This window comes from Rhinopithecus bieti, unplaced genomic scaffold (assembly GCF_001698545.2).
Source record: "Rhinopithecus bieti isolate Rb0 unplaced genomic scaffold, ASM169854v2 scaffold_36004, whole genome shotgun sequence".
NCBI lineage: Eukaryota > Metazoa > Chordata > Mammalia > Primates > Cercopithecidae > Rhinopithecus > Rhinopithecus bieti.
Window position 1 is genome coordinate 1,708,006 of NW_016815976.1, and position 18,017 is coordinate 1,726,022.

General features: G+C 39.8%; 1 protein-coding gene across 5 annotated transcripts in view; it reads right to left on the reverse strand.

The window, feature by feature from the left end:
- PTPRG (protein tyrosine phosphatase receptor type G) overlaps nucleotides 1–18,017 on the reverse strand; it is a 747,615-nt gene that overhangs the window by 198,765 nt on the left and 530,833 nt on the right. For all 5 annotated transcript variants that reach the window (XM_017854227.1, XM_017854230.1, XM_017854229.1 and 2 more), the window contains one exon: nucleotides 17,144–17,239. In XM_017854227.1, the coding sequence (XP_017709716.1) occupies nucleotides 17,144–17,239 (96 nt within the window). The remainder of the gene's footprint in view (nucleotides 1–17,143; nucleotides 17,240–18,017) is intronic.

Sequence of the window (18,017 nt, forward strand, 5' to 3'; positions counted from 1 at the left end):
TATATCCCAGAGAGCCTCCTGAGTCCACAGAGAGGCTGCAACCATACCAAGTCACAAAAATCTCCTTGTAGACATTCTTCCTTTGCCTCACTGAAGGTCACACAGGGGATGCAGCTTTGACATTCTCCATAACTGATAGCATCACTGCGTAAACGAGTCCCCTCTGACATCAAGACTGTCTGCTTAACAACTGGTGATGGTACACCATGCTCTCTCTTCGCTTTATGATCCAAGAATTTTTTAATGAAGCTTTCATAACAAGGATGTAATGGAAGGCATGGTACTTTGCTGGGTATCCAGGCTGATTTTACATGTTTGCCTGACAGAAAGCCCTGTGCAACATTTCATCATTTATAAAGCCAGAGAGAAGATTATGATGTTGCTGTCCTGGAAGATAAAGGCACAGAAGGTAGATTACCATTCTGCATGGCACAGTCGGCCCACAGATACAACGGCTCCTTTGCGGCAGGTTGCAGCCTTCCTGATGTGGGAAAGTCTGAAAGCGCCTCTTGGCAGAACACAGCCAGGCATGAGCAGAACTGCTTTGGGGCTTCCAAAGTTTCAGCAGCATCTGAGGGGTCCATCAGCCTCCCCAGCCTCCCCAGTCTCATAAGACGAGCATCTTTCCTGGTCCAGTGCAGAAATAAATTCTCAGCACAGGCCCTGGATAGCCTCAGTGGGGATGTTGGACTGGAAGAGACCCGGCTCTGGGTAATGAGCAACTCAGCAGGTGCTGCCAGTGCCTGGAACATCCTAGCACAGAACATCCAAAATATTTTACTGAAGCAATGGGACCAGGGGAGCTGCATGGCAATAACCGTCAAAAACCAATTTGTATGAGCTTGAAGTGAGATTCCATAGGTACTCACTGGAATGTCTGGAGGCAGACTAGTGGAAAACGCAAAGCTCTCAAACCATAGCACCATCCAAATTTCAGGAGAGAACAACCTGCAGAAGAAGTGGTTCCAAAAGACAAGATCTCTGCTGAAAAAAAGACTTTTCCTCAAGGTCCTAATTGTCTTAGGTCCTAAGTATTGTCACAAGGGCACCTGCACCAAGGGATGACCAGACACATACTGGAGTGGTTGACCCTACCCTAGATCTACACTCCTTGGAAGGAAAAGGTGGGTAGGGAGTTTCCAGGAGGGTAGGAGGCAGCCTAATGTTGAGGTTGAGAAGAGGGAAAGAGCCTCCAGAGTAAGAAAGACATGGCTTCAAATCCTACCATTTTCTAGTTGAGTGGCCTTGGGGAAATCATTGAATATCTCTTTCCTTGGTTTCATTTGTCAGTTGGGGATAGAAGTTCCTACTTTAAAGGTTTGAGGTGTCAAAGCAGATAATGCATATGAACTGGCACACAGAAACAAAGTTTTCTTCCTGAATATTACTGGTAATAGGAGAAGCAGGAGGAAAAGGAAGAGAGAAGGTAAGAACTTGCCCTTCCACTCTCACCAGAAGTGGGAATTTGTAGCAAAACTAATTTATTCCAAAGTGCTTGGAAAAAAGCTGTCTCTTTTCCCTCCAACTCTCTACCCCCAGCTACCTCTCCCCAAGGTAAGCATAGGTCCATCTTAATGCAGGGCCACTCAAAGGAAAAGCAAGCTCAGCCCTTTTCTGTGGAGCTGTCTTCCCAGGCACCAGCCAGAGAGGATGATCTTACTTCCAGTAACCAATATATGCAGGTCCGTGGGCCACCATGCCCCTGCTCCTGATCCCTTATACCTGAGTCGATAGGCCAGGCAGGCCTTGTTCCACATGCTCACCTCCAAGGGAGGAAGCATGAAGATGTATACCGTCCTCTGGTGCCAATCATATCCTCCAATCCACCTTATCATGAGCAAATCTCATACCTGGGTTTCTCTTGGCTTCAATGAGGTGGGACAAATGACCATGCCCCCCTCCACCTGTTCTCACAGGTTCAGTACTACTTTTTATAATAAACCAAGGGGGGAAACCAACAGACAACGGCATGTCTGATCACTTGGCTTCCACCGTTCACTATGAAATGAGGAGAGAATTCAAGTCGGACTGGTGTGACTCTGAGAAGTGGAGGGCGGGAGGATCATGAATCTCAGGAGTTGAGAACGTGCTCTTTAAGAAGACTAGAGTCCCAGAGTATGGCCTAGATGAATCATCAACTGCCTAAGCGGCAAGCTGGCATGACAGGAGCCGGAGTGGAGGGCAATTAAGGGAACCCAAGGGATCTCTGATGAGCTCTGCTAGTTCTCAACCTGTGTGCACTATTTAGAATCACGCAAGCAGCTATTAAAAATACTGATGTTCAGGCCATCTCCTGGACCAATTACATCTAAATCCCAGGGGTGGAACCCGAGCATCAGCATTATTTAAAGCTTGCTCAGTAATTCCAGCGTGCAGCCACGATGGAGGAAAGCTGTTTTACACTTTCTTAGCCCACTGAGTTTGGAGAGGAAGAAACAGAAAATAGTAACACATCACAAATCTGTTAGGTGAGAATGCCTTTCCTCTCTCACACATGCAGGTTAATGACCCTTCCCACTGCACAACTGTTGTACATGGTAACTTGTGTTTATCACTACACATATGACAGGCACATGCTATTGTTTAAATTATGATGAGAGCTAGTATTTACTGAGGACTTACTATGTACCAGTCACATGTCGATTTCACCTGTATTAACTAATACAAACCTCACAATGACCCTCCAAGGTAGGTCTCTTATTACTGGTCCTATTTTCCATATGAGGAAACTGAGACACAGAAAGGTTAAGTGGACTTGACTGAATTTTACTCCTACTAATGGGCAGAACTGAGATTTAATTGAGTAATGTGGATTTAGAGTTCATTTTCTTCATCAAGCTAACTCTCAAGTAATGTCTTATTTTCATTCATTATCTCTCTGTGATAGGCATTGAGGATATTAACCCCAAACAAGCGAAGGTCCCTGTCTTTTTCTTTATCTTTTTTTTTTCAGATGGAATCTTGCTCTGTTGCCCAGGCTGGAGTGCAGTGGCAAAATCTCGGCTCACTGAAACCTCTGTCTCCTGGGTTCAAGCAATTCTGCTGCCTCAGCCTCCCGAGTAGTGGGGATTACAGGCGCCCACCACCACGCCCAGCTAAATTTTGTATGTTTAGTAGAGATGGGGTTTCACCATATTGGCCGGGCTGGTCACGAACTCATGACCTCAGATGATCCACCTGCCTCGGCCTCCCAAACTGCTGGGATTACAGGCATGAGCCGCTGTGCCCAGCCGGTTCTTGTCTTAAGGAATTTACAGATTGTGTGTGTGTGTGTGTGTGTGTGTGTGTGTGTGTTACCCCATGTATAAGGGGTAACCTCTCTAATGATAGGGACCACGTTTTATTCAGTTCTCTGAATAGCAGCTGAACCACCATATATGGGACACCATAGTGATTCCATAACATTGCAAAGGAAATGAACGAAGGCGGCAAGAGAAGGGACACAAGAGGGAAGGTAGGTGGGATGCCGTATGGGGGTGATCTCGTCCCTTTAGACCATGGGGTACTCAAGAGTTAAAACTGCCCCATAAAGAAGAGAATGGCATCTCCCACTCAACTCCCACCTCCCCTCCAGGGCAAACACTGGGGCTAATGAAATAAATTGCCAAAACAGGTAATAATTCACATGCCCTAGTATTCTAAAATATCCAACAATCACATCCTTATTGCTGGCATTGTCTCTAACCAAATAGACACTAATAAGGAAGCTCACAGGAAAAGATACATTTCCAGCACAGATAGGGCCACATAAAGGATCGCCGTTTTATGACTTTGACCCTGGAGTGGAAATCACTGCTGGGAATTAAGCAGTTCCTTGGGGTCCAGGGGAAAATCTTATGGGGCCCTTTCACCTTCTAATAGCCTCACCACCATCTGGAGGCATCTGGGTCCATATCAATGTATGACTTGTCTCTCTCTCTCAGCCAACGTGGCTGCTCCAATTAAATATCTATTTCTTTTACCATCCAAGGTGTTAAGACTAATTACTTTAGCTCCTCTTTAAAGTAGTAAGAGAGACATGCAGATGCTCCTTGAGGAAATTTGAATTTGGTTACCTCCTCCTGAATTACTGAGTTACAGCACCAATAACAACTACTTAAGACTTTGTCTCACAGCCAACTGCAATCAGATCTGAAGCACCCTCCACGAATATGCAAGTAGGCTAGGAGGATGTGTATATTTGACATACTGAAGCAATATATGTCCTGGGACAGACTACAGCATATGGCGAAGTAATGGTTCAAAGTATTTCCTTCTATTTTGGCATTTTTAACCCTAGTCATTGCTAATTATCATCATCAGCTTATTTTCACTATTTTTATCATCAAAATTTTTTTGGGTCAAAGACCTCTCCACAATACTTTCATAGACATTATCTCATTTGAAGTTCACAGCAAATCAATCAGATACTGGTTATTTTCATTTTATGGACAAAGGGATTGAAGTGGCAAGGGATTAAATAGATTTGTCCAAAGGAACAAGCCAGTGAGTGGCAAGTTGGAATTTATACATAGACACCTCACTCCAAAACCTTAGACACGGATTTCAGAATCAAAGGGACTCTTAGCATCTGGGGAAGGTTCTAGAATCAGAATCTCCTTCTCAGAGGGCTGTTATGAGCATGAAATGGGATAATGCACGTAGAATGCTTGGCAGAAATATAAGAAGCGCTGACACATGAGCAGAGTCCATAAATATCACCTACTGTTATTTTTACTATTGTTAATATTCAGAGAATCAGACACTGTAAGTCTCTTTTCAGAAGACTTGGGATTTTACCTGTCTGACCTGTTTTAGTGGGATAAGGACATTTTTCACTTACAAAATTCAAAATAGAGAGAAACCACAAAACTATGGTCTGACAGCCATAAAAAAGAGTGGCAGGGGAGTAGCTGAGCTACTAAGTTCAGATATGACCCTAAACATTAATCTCTTTTCCTAAAAGATTTAGGATTTGGCTTTATGTTAGTTAGCTGCTTGCATTTCTGAAGCATCTGGCACTAAACCCTATAATCGGTTCAGTTAAAAAAAAAAAAAACTAGAACTAGTGTCTGGCAGCCACCTTTGAAGAGTGCCTAAAAATAGAAATAATTCACTGAAACCTTATTAGAATGGTGTTCAGGGATGCCAAGCTACCAGGGAATATGCTGTACAGTGTTGAATAAGACCTCAGTAATATGGATGGAGAAGTCCCTGGAAGTGAATTTTCACAGTCAGAATTGAGTATTGTTTCATATACAGAACATTTTATTATATGTGGTGCAAACAAATTACCGATACTGTAATTTTAGAAGTATTTCTCACCAAATCCATTTGTGTGAACACGTAAGAGTCCTCTGTTATAACCAAAGGGCTATATTAAATGAATATACCCACATAAAATGGGTTGACAATGGCCAGTTGATATATGGAGTAAGCAACTCCTCCCATTGCAATTTTATTTATAGTCCTGATGTGTCTAATAAAATGCCTTCTTAAAAATGCGTAATTCTTGGCTTATTTGGACAAATCCAAATTCTAAATAAGCAACACCTAAATTAGCTCTCTTCTATCATTTTTATACAGCTACCTAGGAATTTGCACAGACACAAAAAAATCATATAACTTAATACATACTCAGAGAACACAATGAGCTAAGAAAAATAGAATTTGCTGTAGCAGTGTGTCGAGGTGAGTCAATGCATAGGTGTGCTCATGGCTCCTAACAGACCCCAAACGGGGGTTTGATGCTAAAAATTTTCTCAAAAGACACCTGTGCAATCATAATAAAGAGATGATATGAGCACCAACTACTGTGTCTTTTACTATATCACATTGAGACTGTGACCTATGGCAAGTTAAAAGGCAGGAAGGATAAAATATTTCTATAATGGACGTTCTTGCAATAGACCGTCGCCTAATCCTTTACAAACCACTGGAGTTGTGTTCTTGAAAAATATCACAATCAGCAAAACAGTGTTACCAAGATCAAGATGTTAACAGAAAAAGGAACATGGGGAAAATCATAAAAAGTCTCACATGGATAAATAAAACTCAGTTTCTTCCAAGTTTGCCATCACATCATGTAAAAATGGTTGAATGTATTTCCATAAAATTAGAAAGATCTGTGCAAACTGGTCTGTCTTAAAATATAATCTATGTGATGTACATGACATCTGCTTTGGGAATGTGGGTCACAGGGACACTCAAGAGACAGGCAGGCATTATCCAGAAAAGACAAAGAACAAAAGTTCTGGGCTTCGGATGGGTTCAGACATATCATAAATGTTAAGATGCTGTAGACAGAGAAAAGAGTAGCTTCAGTGTAAACCCTGAACAACAAAATCAAAAGAGAAATGCAAGGTTCTTCTCAAATGGGCACAGGTGAGTAGCATCTGGATGCATACAGTTAAAGATGGTTAATAATCCTAGCCCTCAATGCCTAGATGGCCATATAGTAAAAAGATTTCACAGGAGACAATAGTAACCCTCTAAAATAAGCCAGCGTTAATCATTTTAAAACCCTGTCCTGGGAAAATCCTTCTATAATGCTAAGGAAACTGTGTAGTGCTGTAATTTACAGAAGCAGGTTCTCCTACAACCTCTGCAAGGGAGTTTCATTGATCTTCCTATGAGATTTTTAAACTAGTTCTCGCTGATTTCAAGTTCAAAAGCATTTGTACATGCTCTTACCTTCTTACCTCTGTTTACTTTTCTATATCTAAGTCAATGTTCTATTAAATTGGTGCTTGTTTCGAAAATCACTGCAGTGTCTGGATACAAATATACCCATGTGGGTGCTTTAATTTAACAGGGCAGAGATAAACCTAGGATATGTAGGAATAGGGCAGATTTAAATATTTTGGCATGCAAGTTTTGCACCTTATGTTGGAATCCCAGTTGTCCAAGTCTCGGGTAGCCAGGGACTATTGGAATTCTTGGGACTGGGATTATTAGTTATTCGTATGGACTTTGGCCTGCAGAAAATAACCCAAACAGTCCTAACTGACCCCTTCTACCAAGATGAAGACATTCTGGTATCTTCAGTCACTTAGTTAATTGATGACCATAAATCTGAGTTTCTTGACCTCAGCTAGCACAGACATTTTGGGCTGCTAACTGTTGGTTGTGGAGGACTCTCCTGTGCATTGCAGGATATTCAGCAGCATTCCCGGGCACTATCCGTGAGATGCCAGTAGTGCCTCTGCCCTGACACACCTAAAGTATTTCCAGACATGGCTACATTGCCCATGGGACAACAGCCCCATTCCCTCCCTCCCCACTTCAGAACTGCTGTCATTAAAAAATTAATACATTCAATTCAAAGTTCAAATCTTTACCCCATTCACTCACGCTATGCTTACACATAACCACAGCATTTATTCTATACTCTTTGTAGCCTTTTTATAAAAGGGAGGAAACTAATGAAAAAAGTTGGCATCAAATCTATAAAATAATTATAGACACAGAGCCTAAGATAATTTAGGATCAAAGGTTTTAACCACGGACAAAAAGAAGAACATAATTTTAAGTTACAAGAAAATACCTCTTCAGCTATCAGCAAAACTGAGAGGCCTGAAAGCAATTATATGCACATGACAATAACTGGGACCAATAGTATATACTTCTCCCTCTACCACCCTCTTCAACAGAAAACCCAACTTTTCCCATTCAGTTCTTCACTGAGAGCACAGACCCTGGAGATACACGGTTGCTGTTGAAATGCTGGCTCCAACACTTATTGGCTTGTGTAATTTTGAGTAACTTATCCTGAAAAAAGCTCCTTGTCTCAGCTTCCACATCTATAAAATGGAGGTAATAATACCTTGAGGGGCCCCAGTGAAGATTACATGAGATATTGTACAGTAGTTGTCATTAGCATTTTACATGAGTGAAGTCCTCAGCAAATGTTAACTTTTATTAGTGGTGTTTGTATTCTATTTAGAAACATCTTGCAACTAATTTATCTGGGGGAGAAGAGAGAGGTAAGAACGGTTGTGAATATAATGTGCTTTATGTTGGGAGTTCTCTCGATAAATCTAATCAGCTAAAGCCTCCTACTAGGTCATATTCCAGGAAGACCAAATCTAGGAAAGAACAAAGTGGCTGCATTGGGAGTCACACAACTCAAATTCTCGGCTTGGCAGACTGCAAAGAGCTAGGGGACCATGGTCAATCACTTAACCTTTCAAAGGGCCAGGCCTGTCATCCGTCATAGTAAGGTTACTACAGAGTGCCTTAGGGCAGGCCTGTCATCCGTCATAGTAAGGTTACTACAGAGTGCCTAAGATCTTCTCTGAGTTTATGAAAATCAGATTCTGTGACTTATATTACAACTAATGGCCAAAACAATTTTAAACTATCATTCAATGATATACAAAAGCAAAGTACTTGGTAACGTCCTTGAAGTGCAATGATTTAATTAAAATAGATTTTCGCATGGTCACATTCAAAGGATTCAAAGTCTCTTAATTATGTAATGCTTCGCCAATAATTAAATAGTCCTCTGTAATGTCCACTAAGAGGAAATTTGAATTACAGGCCATTTGCAGACAAGAGATGTGCTGAAAACACCTGATAGGCTATAAATTCAATGTTGTACATCCACAAATCTTTTCCAAAATTGCAACTGAACATTAAGAATGACTCTGGCCTTCACTTAATGGTAAGTCCTATGAAATCAATTAGCTGTTAAAATAGTTTAATTGGAACATATGTATTTTAATTTTTGTGTGTGTATTAAAAAAAGTCTTCTTAATCAACCCAAAACATTCTGAAATTGCACTTCCAGGTAATGTAGTGAAAGAATGGAACTTATATCTGGATAAAACCAAGGATGTGGAAAATGTCAGAAGGACAATATTCAAACAGCAGCAACTGGAAAGGAATAAATTAGGAATCATATTAGTTTACTGCCATTATCCTGTAAAGCAGTCTAAGAAGGAAGTTCTAAATAATCTACCACCATTCTCCAACACAAACTCAATTTTGTCAGACCCAAAATAGTTATTTTTTTTTTTGGGAGGGGTCGGGAGTGAGGGTGGGAATTTGGCAGATGGGTAAAATTACTAATTTCTCCCTTTTCTCTCTCTGTCTCTCTGCCCAGAGTTAAAGGCCCTTGTGTCACTCTGCCATCAGAACCATGAAAAGAAAAAAAAAATTAAAACTAAAACACGATAGAAAATTTATTCTTCGTCAAAAAAAGAAAAGACTCTTTAGGGATAGTTAAAAGAATAAAAGATCAATTTAGGTCACCATAAATAAAACGAATGAATTATACTTTAACAGTGGTGTTCTGCTTTATACCAGAATAGAAGAAAATGGAGAAAAAAGAGTCCAATTCTAAAATTTACAACTAGAAACTTCATACTCTCAAAATGAAATATTTATCATTTTAAAAATATACCCAAGATATAATTCTTGTATTATCCTCTTGAGATTTTATCTGCCTGACTTGATCTGTCCTCTCCTAGCTCCCAATGATAGAATGAAGCTACTTGTGAAGAAAGAATTCTAAGGCCCTTCTGAAAACTTACTGTCCGTCCCTCAATTACTTTGAGGGCAGGACACAATTCTAAGGATACCTCATGATTTCCATGGAGCATGGCACAGAGAAGGTGCTTAACAAATATTGCAGAGTGAACAAATGAGTTAGCAAATGAATGCAAGAACGAATACATAAGCAAAAAAATCTTACATTCTGTTTGCTTAGAAAATCTGAAGGAGAAGGGGGGAAAGAGGCAGAAAAACATAGACGTGTAAAGAATAGCAAGAGCAAGAAAAAGTAAATAGTTGCACTGAAACGCACAGAAACTAACTCATCAACTATCACAGACTAACTCAAGTAAAGAAAAATGCGGCCGGGTGCGGTGGCTCAAGCCTCTAATCCCAGCACTTTGGGAGGCCGAGACGGGCGGATCACGAGGTCAGGAGATCGAGACCATCCTGGCTAACATGGTGAAACCCCGTCTCTACTAAAAAATACAAAAAACTAGCCGGGCGAGGTGGCGGGCGCCTGTAGTCCCAGCTACTCGGGAGGCTGAGGCAGGAGAATGGCGTGAACCCAGGAGGCGGAGCTTGCAGTGAGCTGAGATCCGGACACTGCACTCCAGCCCGGGTGACAGAGCGAGACTCCATCTCTTAAAAAAAAAAAAAAAAAAGAAAATGCAAGAAAGAGGCAGAGACAACGGGAAAGAAAATTAGCAAAATAATCCAAAAAAACCCTCTTCACTCATCACCTACTGAGATAAATGCATTTTGGTGGGAAACCTTATAAAAGATACACCCAGAAACTCTTTACAGTAAAACACTCCTTTAAGGTCTCTGAACGCACTATGGAATGGAGATGCATCCTTTTAACATGTTTGACCCAGTGGAGCCCAGGTAAGACAGTTACCATCCTCAATGAATCGTCACAGTCTTCATGTTCAATGTCCTTGACCAGCTCAAGAATCTTACACTTCTGACATAAACAACATCATTTTTGGGTGAAGCTTACACAGCCATCTAGACATATGCTTTTCAAAAACCCAAATAATTTATAATGTGATAAAACACAAATGTTTCCTTTAACTCAGTTTTACTTAGTATATATTTCCTGAGCAATAAATGAGGTCAAGGCACTGCTATGAGGGCTAGGGAAAGGTGGGTGGGTGGTATACAAAAAAAAGAGGAACAAGACACAGACTTCAACTTCAAAGAGTTTATACTCTAGTAGTCTCAGGTTCTACACCCCCTAACACCTATTTTTTATAATTGGTAGCTAATAAGCTATTAGGCTTTCCCTTTCCAATCTAGACAATGGAGCCTCAATGTGTTTCCATGAAATTCAGCTAAGTATTTATACACAGTCAAGCCACAGTATTAGCCTTGTGCAAGAGACATAATGATAAATAAAGACTCTCAGGCCTCAATGATCTCACAGTATTAAGGCAGAAGAAAGCAAGTAAAATAACAGCTTTAATACAAGATGGAATGCTACGAGTCACAGCGGGTCAAAGGAAGGACAGATCATATCTACCCATGGTGGGGAAGGAGGGGGAAGGTGAAACTCAGGGAAGTGGAGAGAAAGGCTTCCTCGCCAGCCCTGGATGGATGAGTCATCAAGAACTCCTCCTGCCTTCTCAACGTCTATAAATAATCCCAGGTGCTGCATTTCATTTAATTACTAAGCCTCTCCAGATGGAGAAAAATAATTAAGCAGTCTGTAACACCGACATGATATAAAGAATGGGTTAGCAACTTGCAAAGTATTTGAGTTCTGAAGTTTCCTTTCAACTATGAAAGAAGGGCAGAAATGAAAAGGGGCAAATGACTCTACAGAGCTTAGGGAAAAACCAAAGGACTACAGTCATATTCTGGGTAGAATTTAAATAAAAATGAAAAAATACTGGTACAAAGGCAGGCAACTCAACTCTTCCAGTAGAAGCAGAACATTAAATGAGGAAACTGCAGTAGAGTTGGTGACGATAGTTTGTCAAAAAGAAATACTTTAAGAATGATGAATAAATCAGATGTAATTCACTTATTTCTTAAATGTATACCTATTTCCTAGATCTCTGGATACAGACATGACAATAATTTTATATCTTTGTTTCTGATGCAAAGTTTCAGAACTGACCACAGCCATAAAAGAGGCTGGAAACAGTGTCACATAAGAAACGTTTCTAAATGCTGACACTCTTGAAGAATCATGTGTTTATGATTCCAAAGTTCAATGGAATTAATGAAATATAAATGAAATTCCAAGCATTCATATGACAACCGCAACTGGGTAATGAAATGAATGATACGTTCCCCTCAAGATAATAAATTCAGTAACAATATACTTCATGAAAAAACACAATTAATCAAAGCTAAAGAACAGGAATACCAAACTTCTATGGGCATCTGACTGAAATCTATTAAGAAGGTTGCATGGTTAAAAGACAAGTTGGTCCTAGTGAGAAGGTAGATGAAAGCATTTAATGGTGAAGAAACACATGGAAGCCAAGGGAAAAACACCAGAACCCAATTCTGAGGGTGACGATAAAAGATTCTTGGCCTCAAAAAAATAGGACTACTTAAAGATAACGTCATTCTGAGTATTGGGTACTCTCTCTTCTATCAACTTAAAAAGAAACCAATGAAATCGTTCTGTGAATTACAGTTTTTTAAAAGCAAAGTATCCTTCCACAAATTGCCTAATCATTCCACTGATTTTATTTCATGTAAACCTGGGTTTTTATATTTATTTGTTTCACCAGATAAACTATGTAGGGTGTTATCATAATAATATAATATTTTGAAAGAGCATTTTAGGTTGTTGCAAAAGTAATTGCGGTTTTTGCTTTTAAAAGTAACGGCAAAGCCAGGCATGGTGGCTCATGCCTGTAACCAAAGCTCTTAGGGAGGCAGAGGCAGGAGGATAGCTTGAGCCCAGGAGTTCAAGACCTGCCTGGGCAATATAGTGAGACCCCATTCTCCACAAAAATGAAGGAAAAAATAAAAAAGTAATGGCAAAAACCACAATTACTATTGCACCAACGAAATAATAACTTCTGATATTTTATATTTTCACAGGCATTAAAATTAGGTTAACAGTAGAGAAGTTTTACTTTAACAAATAAAAAATAATTATTTTAGTTTTTGTACTTACATAAATTAACTAAACAAGTATTTATTCTCTTGAGTGTTTTAACAACAAATACCTCTATCCCTTGACAATTTTTTAAATTTTAAATTTATGTTTTAAATCCTTTCAAAGCGAATTTCACTCTTGCGTGTTCCCCTATGCTTTCGATAGGGAACAAGCCCAAAGGTGATCCGCGTGATCTAGAAAAAGGTGATCCTTCCTCCAGACACATTACTACCACGTGCTGGAAAGTTACAATATTCCACTTACCAGTGGCTACAAAGGGAGCACACCTTCTAGAGCTGTCTGGGCCAAGATGCGGCTGCCCTGATTCACCGTCTTCCACATATGGAGGTGGTTCTTCCTTCCCTCACTCGTGGCTCAAGGGCAGACCTGGCTCACCATCTTTCAGCACTGAGACTGACCTTCAACTCTTATCTGTTACCAAAATGTATCAGCTGCCATTCAGAGTTACTGGGATCCAGGCCAGGCATCATGATCTTAAGATCATGTTGATGTGAACACATGAATAAGACCGCTTGATGATTTTGTTGTAATGGGAATGCGCACTCCCTCCAAGGTAGCCACTAGACAGATCTCGATTACTGTGACATCATCAAGACATTTTGTGTAAAACCTTCCATACTTAACTGAATAAAAGAATCATAAACACTGTGTAGATTCAACAAACCATGCCTGTAAGCCACAATAGGGCAAAGTGCAATTAACCGCCAGTGTAGGCCAATGTAAGGGTTCATTGGACAACCAGATGTCTGCTAGGTTTGTGCCTATTTGGGTGCCTTTTAGAGGGCAACATTATGAACTTCATCATATCTAAGCACAGCAAAGGCAGAGAGAAAGCCAAAATTACCAGGAATAATGGGCACATGTTGAGAACAAAAAAAAAGCAGCACAGATAGTGAAAAATTGAAATGGTAAAAAAAAAAAAAAATTATTCTAGTATATGAAGTAAATCAGCATCCGAACTACTGGTATTTCTGCAGAACTTGGTCTTGCCTAGGCCTGGGCTTTTGGGTCATTTTCTTTGTGTCACTCTGAATAATGAATATGTGGGTTCATAAGCACTAAGTCAGAGTATAGCTTTTTTACAAGTAGAGGAGTTCAACTCTTTTTGGCTGTTATTTGTGGGACCATGACACTGAGGTTCTAGTGCACAGGAGAAGACTGTGTTTATTATGTTTAACATAGCAACTAGTACCACTCCTGGCATCAAATAGATGTTGAATAGATAGATGACAAACCCTTCTTCAATACCAAAATGTAAGATGCTAGGTTTGAATTTGGAAATATATACCAAGATTTCGCTATTTTGGGAAGAAATATCAAACTCTCAAATTTATCATTCTTATAGAAAGCAAAAAAATAAAAAAATGAGATCTAACTAGAATGCCAAATTCAAATAACAATTTTTTTTATTTGCATTGCATGACATAGTGAGAATTCAAGCATATAAGCACATGCGTGCTTACAAGAATGACAAAGGGGCTGGGCGCAGTGGCTGACGCCTATAATCCTAGAAGGCTGAGGCAGGAGGATCACTTGAGCCCAGGAGTTCCAGACGAGCCTGGGCCACAAAGCAAGACCTCGTCTCCACAAAAAAATAAGAAAATTAGCCAGACGTGGTGGTATGCACCTGTAGTCCCAGCTACTTGAGAGGCTCTTGCAGGAGGATCCCCTTGAGCCCAGGAGTTGGAGGCTGTAGCGAGCCATAACTGTACCACTATACTTCCGCCTCGCCAACAGGGAGACTTGTCTCTAAATAAACAAGAAAGACAAAGGAAGCAGCTTAATACAGCTGCTATCTATGTAAAATTATGTTCTGTTTTTTATCATCTGACCTCCAATTTGTGTCTATAGGATAGCAAGCCAAATGTAGAAAAGGACCTAAGAAATGAAGCGCACATTAGATATCTTTATATGCAAACTAGTCGTGTCCTCGAAATACTTTAAAAATTCAAAACCTAGATTTCACAGTGAGGTATTTTGTTGATTTGTCTTGCCTGCCTAAAATTCTAATTGGTCTTATATTTAACAAGAGTTTATAGAGCTGAAAAAAATAGAAAGTGTTTGGGTAGAGCATGCTGTAAACTGTCCATACAGTACTCATAAAAACGTTAAAAAGTGTTTTTTTAAATTTTCTTTTAAGAAAGGTTCCCGATGAAGTAGAATCTTGTAGGTCTGGGCATAGGTGGGCGCAACACAGAAGGAAGTGAGGGTGGATCTGATGGCAGGGCCACAGGAGCAGAGATCCAGCTGCATGAAAAGCAGAATACCAAGGGAACAATGACAGAAAACCAGGTGTTAGCCAGGCAAGTGGAAATTGTTTAAGAGCAGTTTGTGTGGTCCCAGTGCTACCAAATGCAAACCAATCACAGTTTAAAAACAGAAGGGGGCTGGGCACCGTACGGTGGCTCACACCTGTAAGTCCAGCACTTTGGGAGGCCGAGGCAGGCAGATCACATGAGGCTGGGAGTTTAAGACCAGCCTGACCAACATGGAGGAACCCTGCCTCTACTAAAAATACAAAAAAAAAAAAAAAAAAAAAAAAAAAATTAGCCGGGCATGGTAGCACATACCTGTAATCCCAGCTACTCGGGAGGCTGAGGCAGGAGAAATGCTTGAACCCGGGAGGCAGAGGTTGTGGTGAGCTGAGATCGCGCCATTGCACTTCAGCCTGGGCACAACAAGAGCAAAACTCTATCTCAAAAAAAAAAAAAAAAAAAAAAAAAAGGAACAGAAGAGGTCCAGACAGAACTCAAGTCATCTGCCAACAGGGCAGTGTCCAGAACATATGTCTGTTCATAAAAAGATAGTATGTATACCGGGGTCTCCATCCCACAGAAACATGGAAGGCTATAGATGCATATTATTTGGCAATTTCCAAGTGTCCACTACGTTCCAGGAGCATACTAGGAACTCCTCTAATCACCACTACAATCTACATGAAGTATTAGCTGTTGGCTCTACTTCACAGATAAGGATACTGAGATTGAAAAGTTTAAATAACTACATTACCATTATGCAGTAGAAATCATGGAATTCAAAAGCAAGTATCTTGACTCTGAATAAGCTCTTAAAACATTGTGCTCTATTGTGTTCATGAAAAGTAATCAGGAAAAAGAGATGTGCTGGAGAACAATGGTCAAATTAGGCCAATACATAGCACAGACAACTTCCAAAATACTTGACCACGATGCACAGTAAGCAATACACATTATATCATGATCCAGCACACACCCAATATGCTTACTGTGCATAAACAAATTCTATAAATATATTTACCTGTACTATATTTTACTGATATTTTCTGACTTATTTCCTATTCTACATAATTCTATGTCATTGTTTTTAAAATGCTGATCAGAACTTACTGAAATCATTTCATGGCACAACAGTAAGATAGAACCCACTGTTTGAAAAGCAGTGCCATAATCAACAATGACAACCATTGTTCTTATTCTAGGCAGAATATCAAGCTTTTCAAATTTTCATATCTGATCTCTCACTTGAGCCTTTACTTCTCTTGAGAAAAGGGAGAAAGGTAGTTAAAAGGGAGAAAACTGTCACTCATGTGTCACCCATTGAAAAGGGTGGTGAAATTAACATACTCCAAACAAGAATGGCTCTACCTCAATGACAAACTTGCTCAAAAAGGCAGATGTTAAAGACGTATTGGAGAAGGCTCTTATGTCTTTAACATTCCTTTAGTTGTCAAAAAGACATCCAACAACCAACAGAGACTCATTGGTGAAATGAACACCTTTATGTAGTCGCTAGGTCAACTTTAAGATTGAAAGACAACTCAGATGCCTACTACTCAGACGACCTTCCACACTAAAAAGCACCAAGGTCTCCTACAGGCAAGTTGGTCAAGGCACTCACTGATCAACACTACTTTGATTTGACTTATTAAAAAGTCTGAACAGCATTATTTTATCGAAGGATGCAACGCTGGGATTCTAGGTGCAGAATCAACACTGAGTTATGAGCATTCATTAACACAGTCATATTAAAAGAGAGGACGGAAGGATAAGAGTTCATAAATGTACCAACACAGAGATAGTTGCAACAAACACTTTAGTTACTATGGGGATTTCTGAGAGGGAAAGAGAGGAGGTCTCTTTAGAAAAGTGACTGATGCTATTCATTAACCTACTTGCAAGTAATGTCAAATTTTAAAGTTGCTCAAAAAAAAACCACCTTTTTTTTATATCAGTCTCTTAATATGCTGAAAGAACCTGTTCAAAATGCTTCAGCGGCAAAGTAACTTAGATGATAAATGTGTTCTTCAATCTGTGCACCAGTCAAGTAGCAATAAAATCAGAATAATTCATGCAAAAATTTTCATTATGTTTCTAAACATACTTATTTACATTTTAAATCACACATTAGACAATACGAAATATCTTTCATTTGGACAGGTGTGAACTAGAAAACAGATGCATTCATTAAACATGGAACAATTCGGTGAATTAAAACAAATACTCAAAGAATTCTTTGGTTGAAATACTTCAGCCACTGTTAACTTACTTGAAAAAATATGGCCATGGCTCCGATTATTCTGTTCTCAGAAATTGCGGTTTGAAAGCTGTCAAAGTCATCTGGATTGTAAAAGAAAATCTGCATCTGTAAGAACAATTAAAAAATGTATTAGGAAAATTTTCAAACATAAATAAAAGGTTGAGAGAATAGTACCATAAATGTATATTCCCCCAGTTGCTAAGATTTTGCCAAATATATTCACCTATCCATATTTTTCCTTTGCTAACTTTTTTTTTTTTTTTTTTTTTTTAAGATAAAGTATCGCTCTGTTGCCCAGGCTGGACTGCAGTGATGCGATCTCAGCTCACAACAACCTCCGCCTCCCAGATTCAAGCAATTCTCCTCCCTCAGCTGAGTAGCTGGGATTACAGGCACCTGCCATCATGCTCAGCTAATTTTTGTATTTTTGTAGAGATAGGCTTTCACCATGTTGGCCAGGCTAGTCTTGAACTCTTGACCTAAAGTGATCTGCCCGCTTTGGCCTCCCAAAGTGCTGGGATTACAGGCACGAGCCACCACACCCAGCCCTTTGCTAACATATTTTAGAATGAACCTAGACATCATGTCATTTTACCCCTAGATACTTCAGAATGTATCCCATCTTTTCACATAACTACAATGCATTCATGCCACCCAAAATAAGTAAAACCAATGCCTTCTAATTTTCTAATACCCAGGTCATGGTGTAATTTCCCTATTAAGAAGCAAAATTTTAATGGAGTTAACCACCTGTTTGTAAAAAGCTAACCCACACATTATTTTGCTTAATCCTCTTATCAAGCCCTGTAAAAAAATTAGGGCAGTGGCCAGGTGCAGTGGCTCACGCCTGTAATCCCAGCACTTTGGGAGGCCGAGGCGGGCG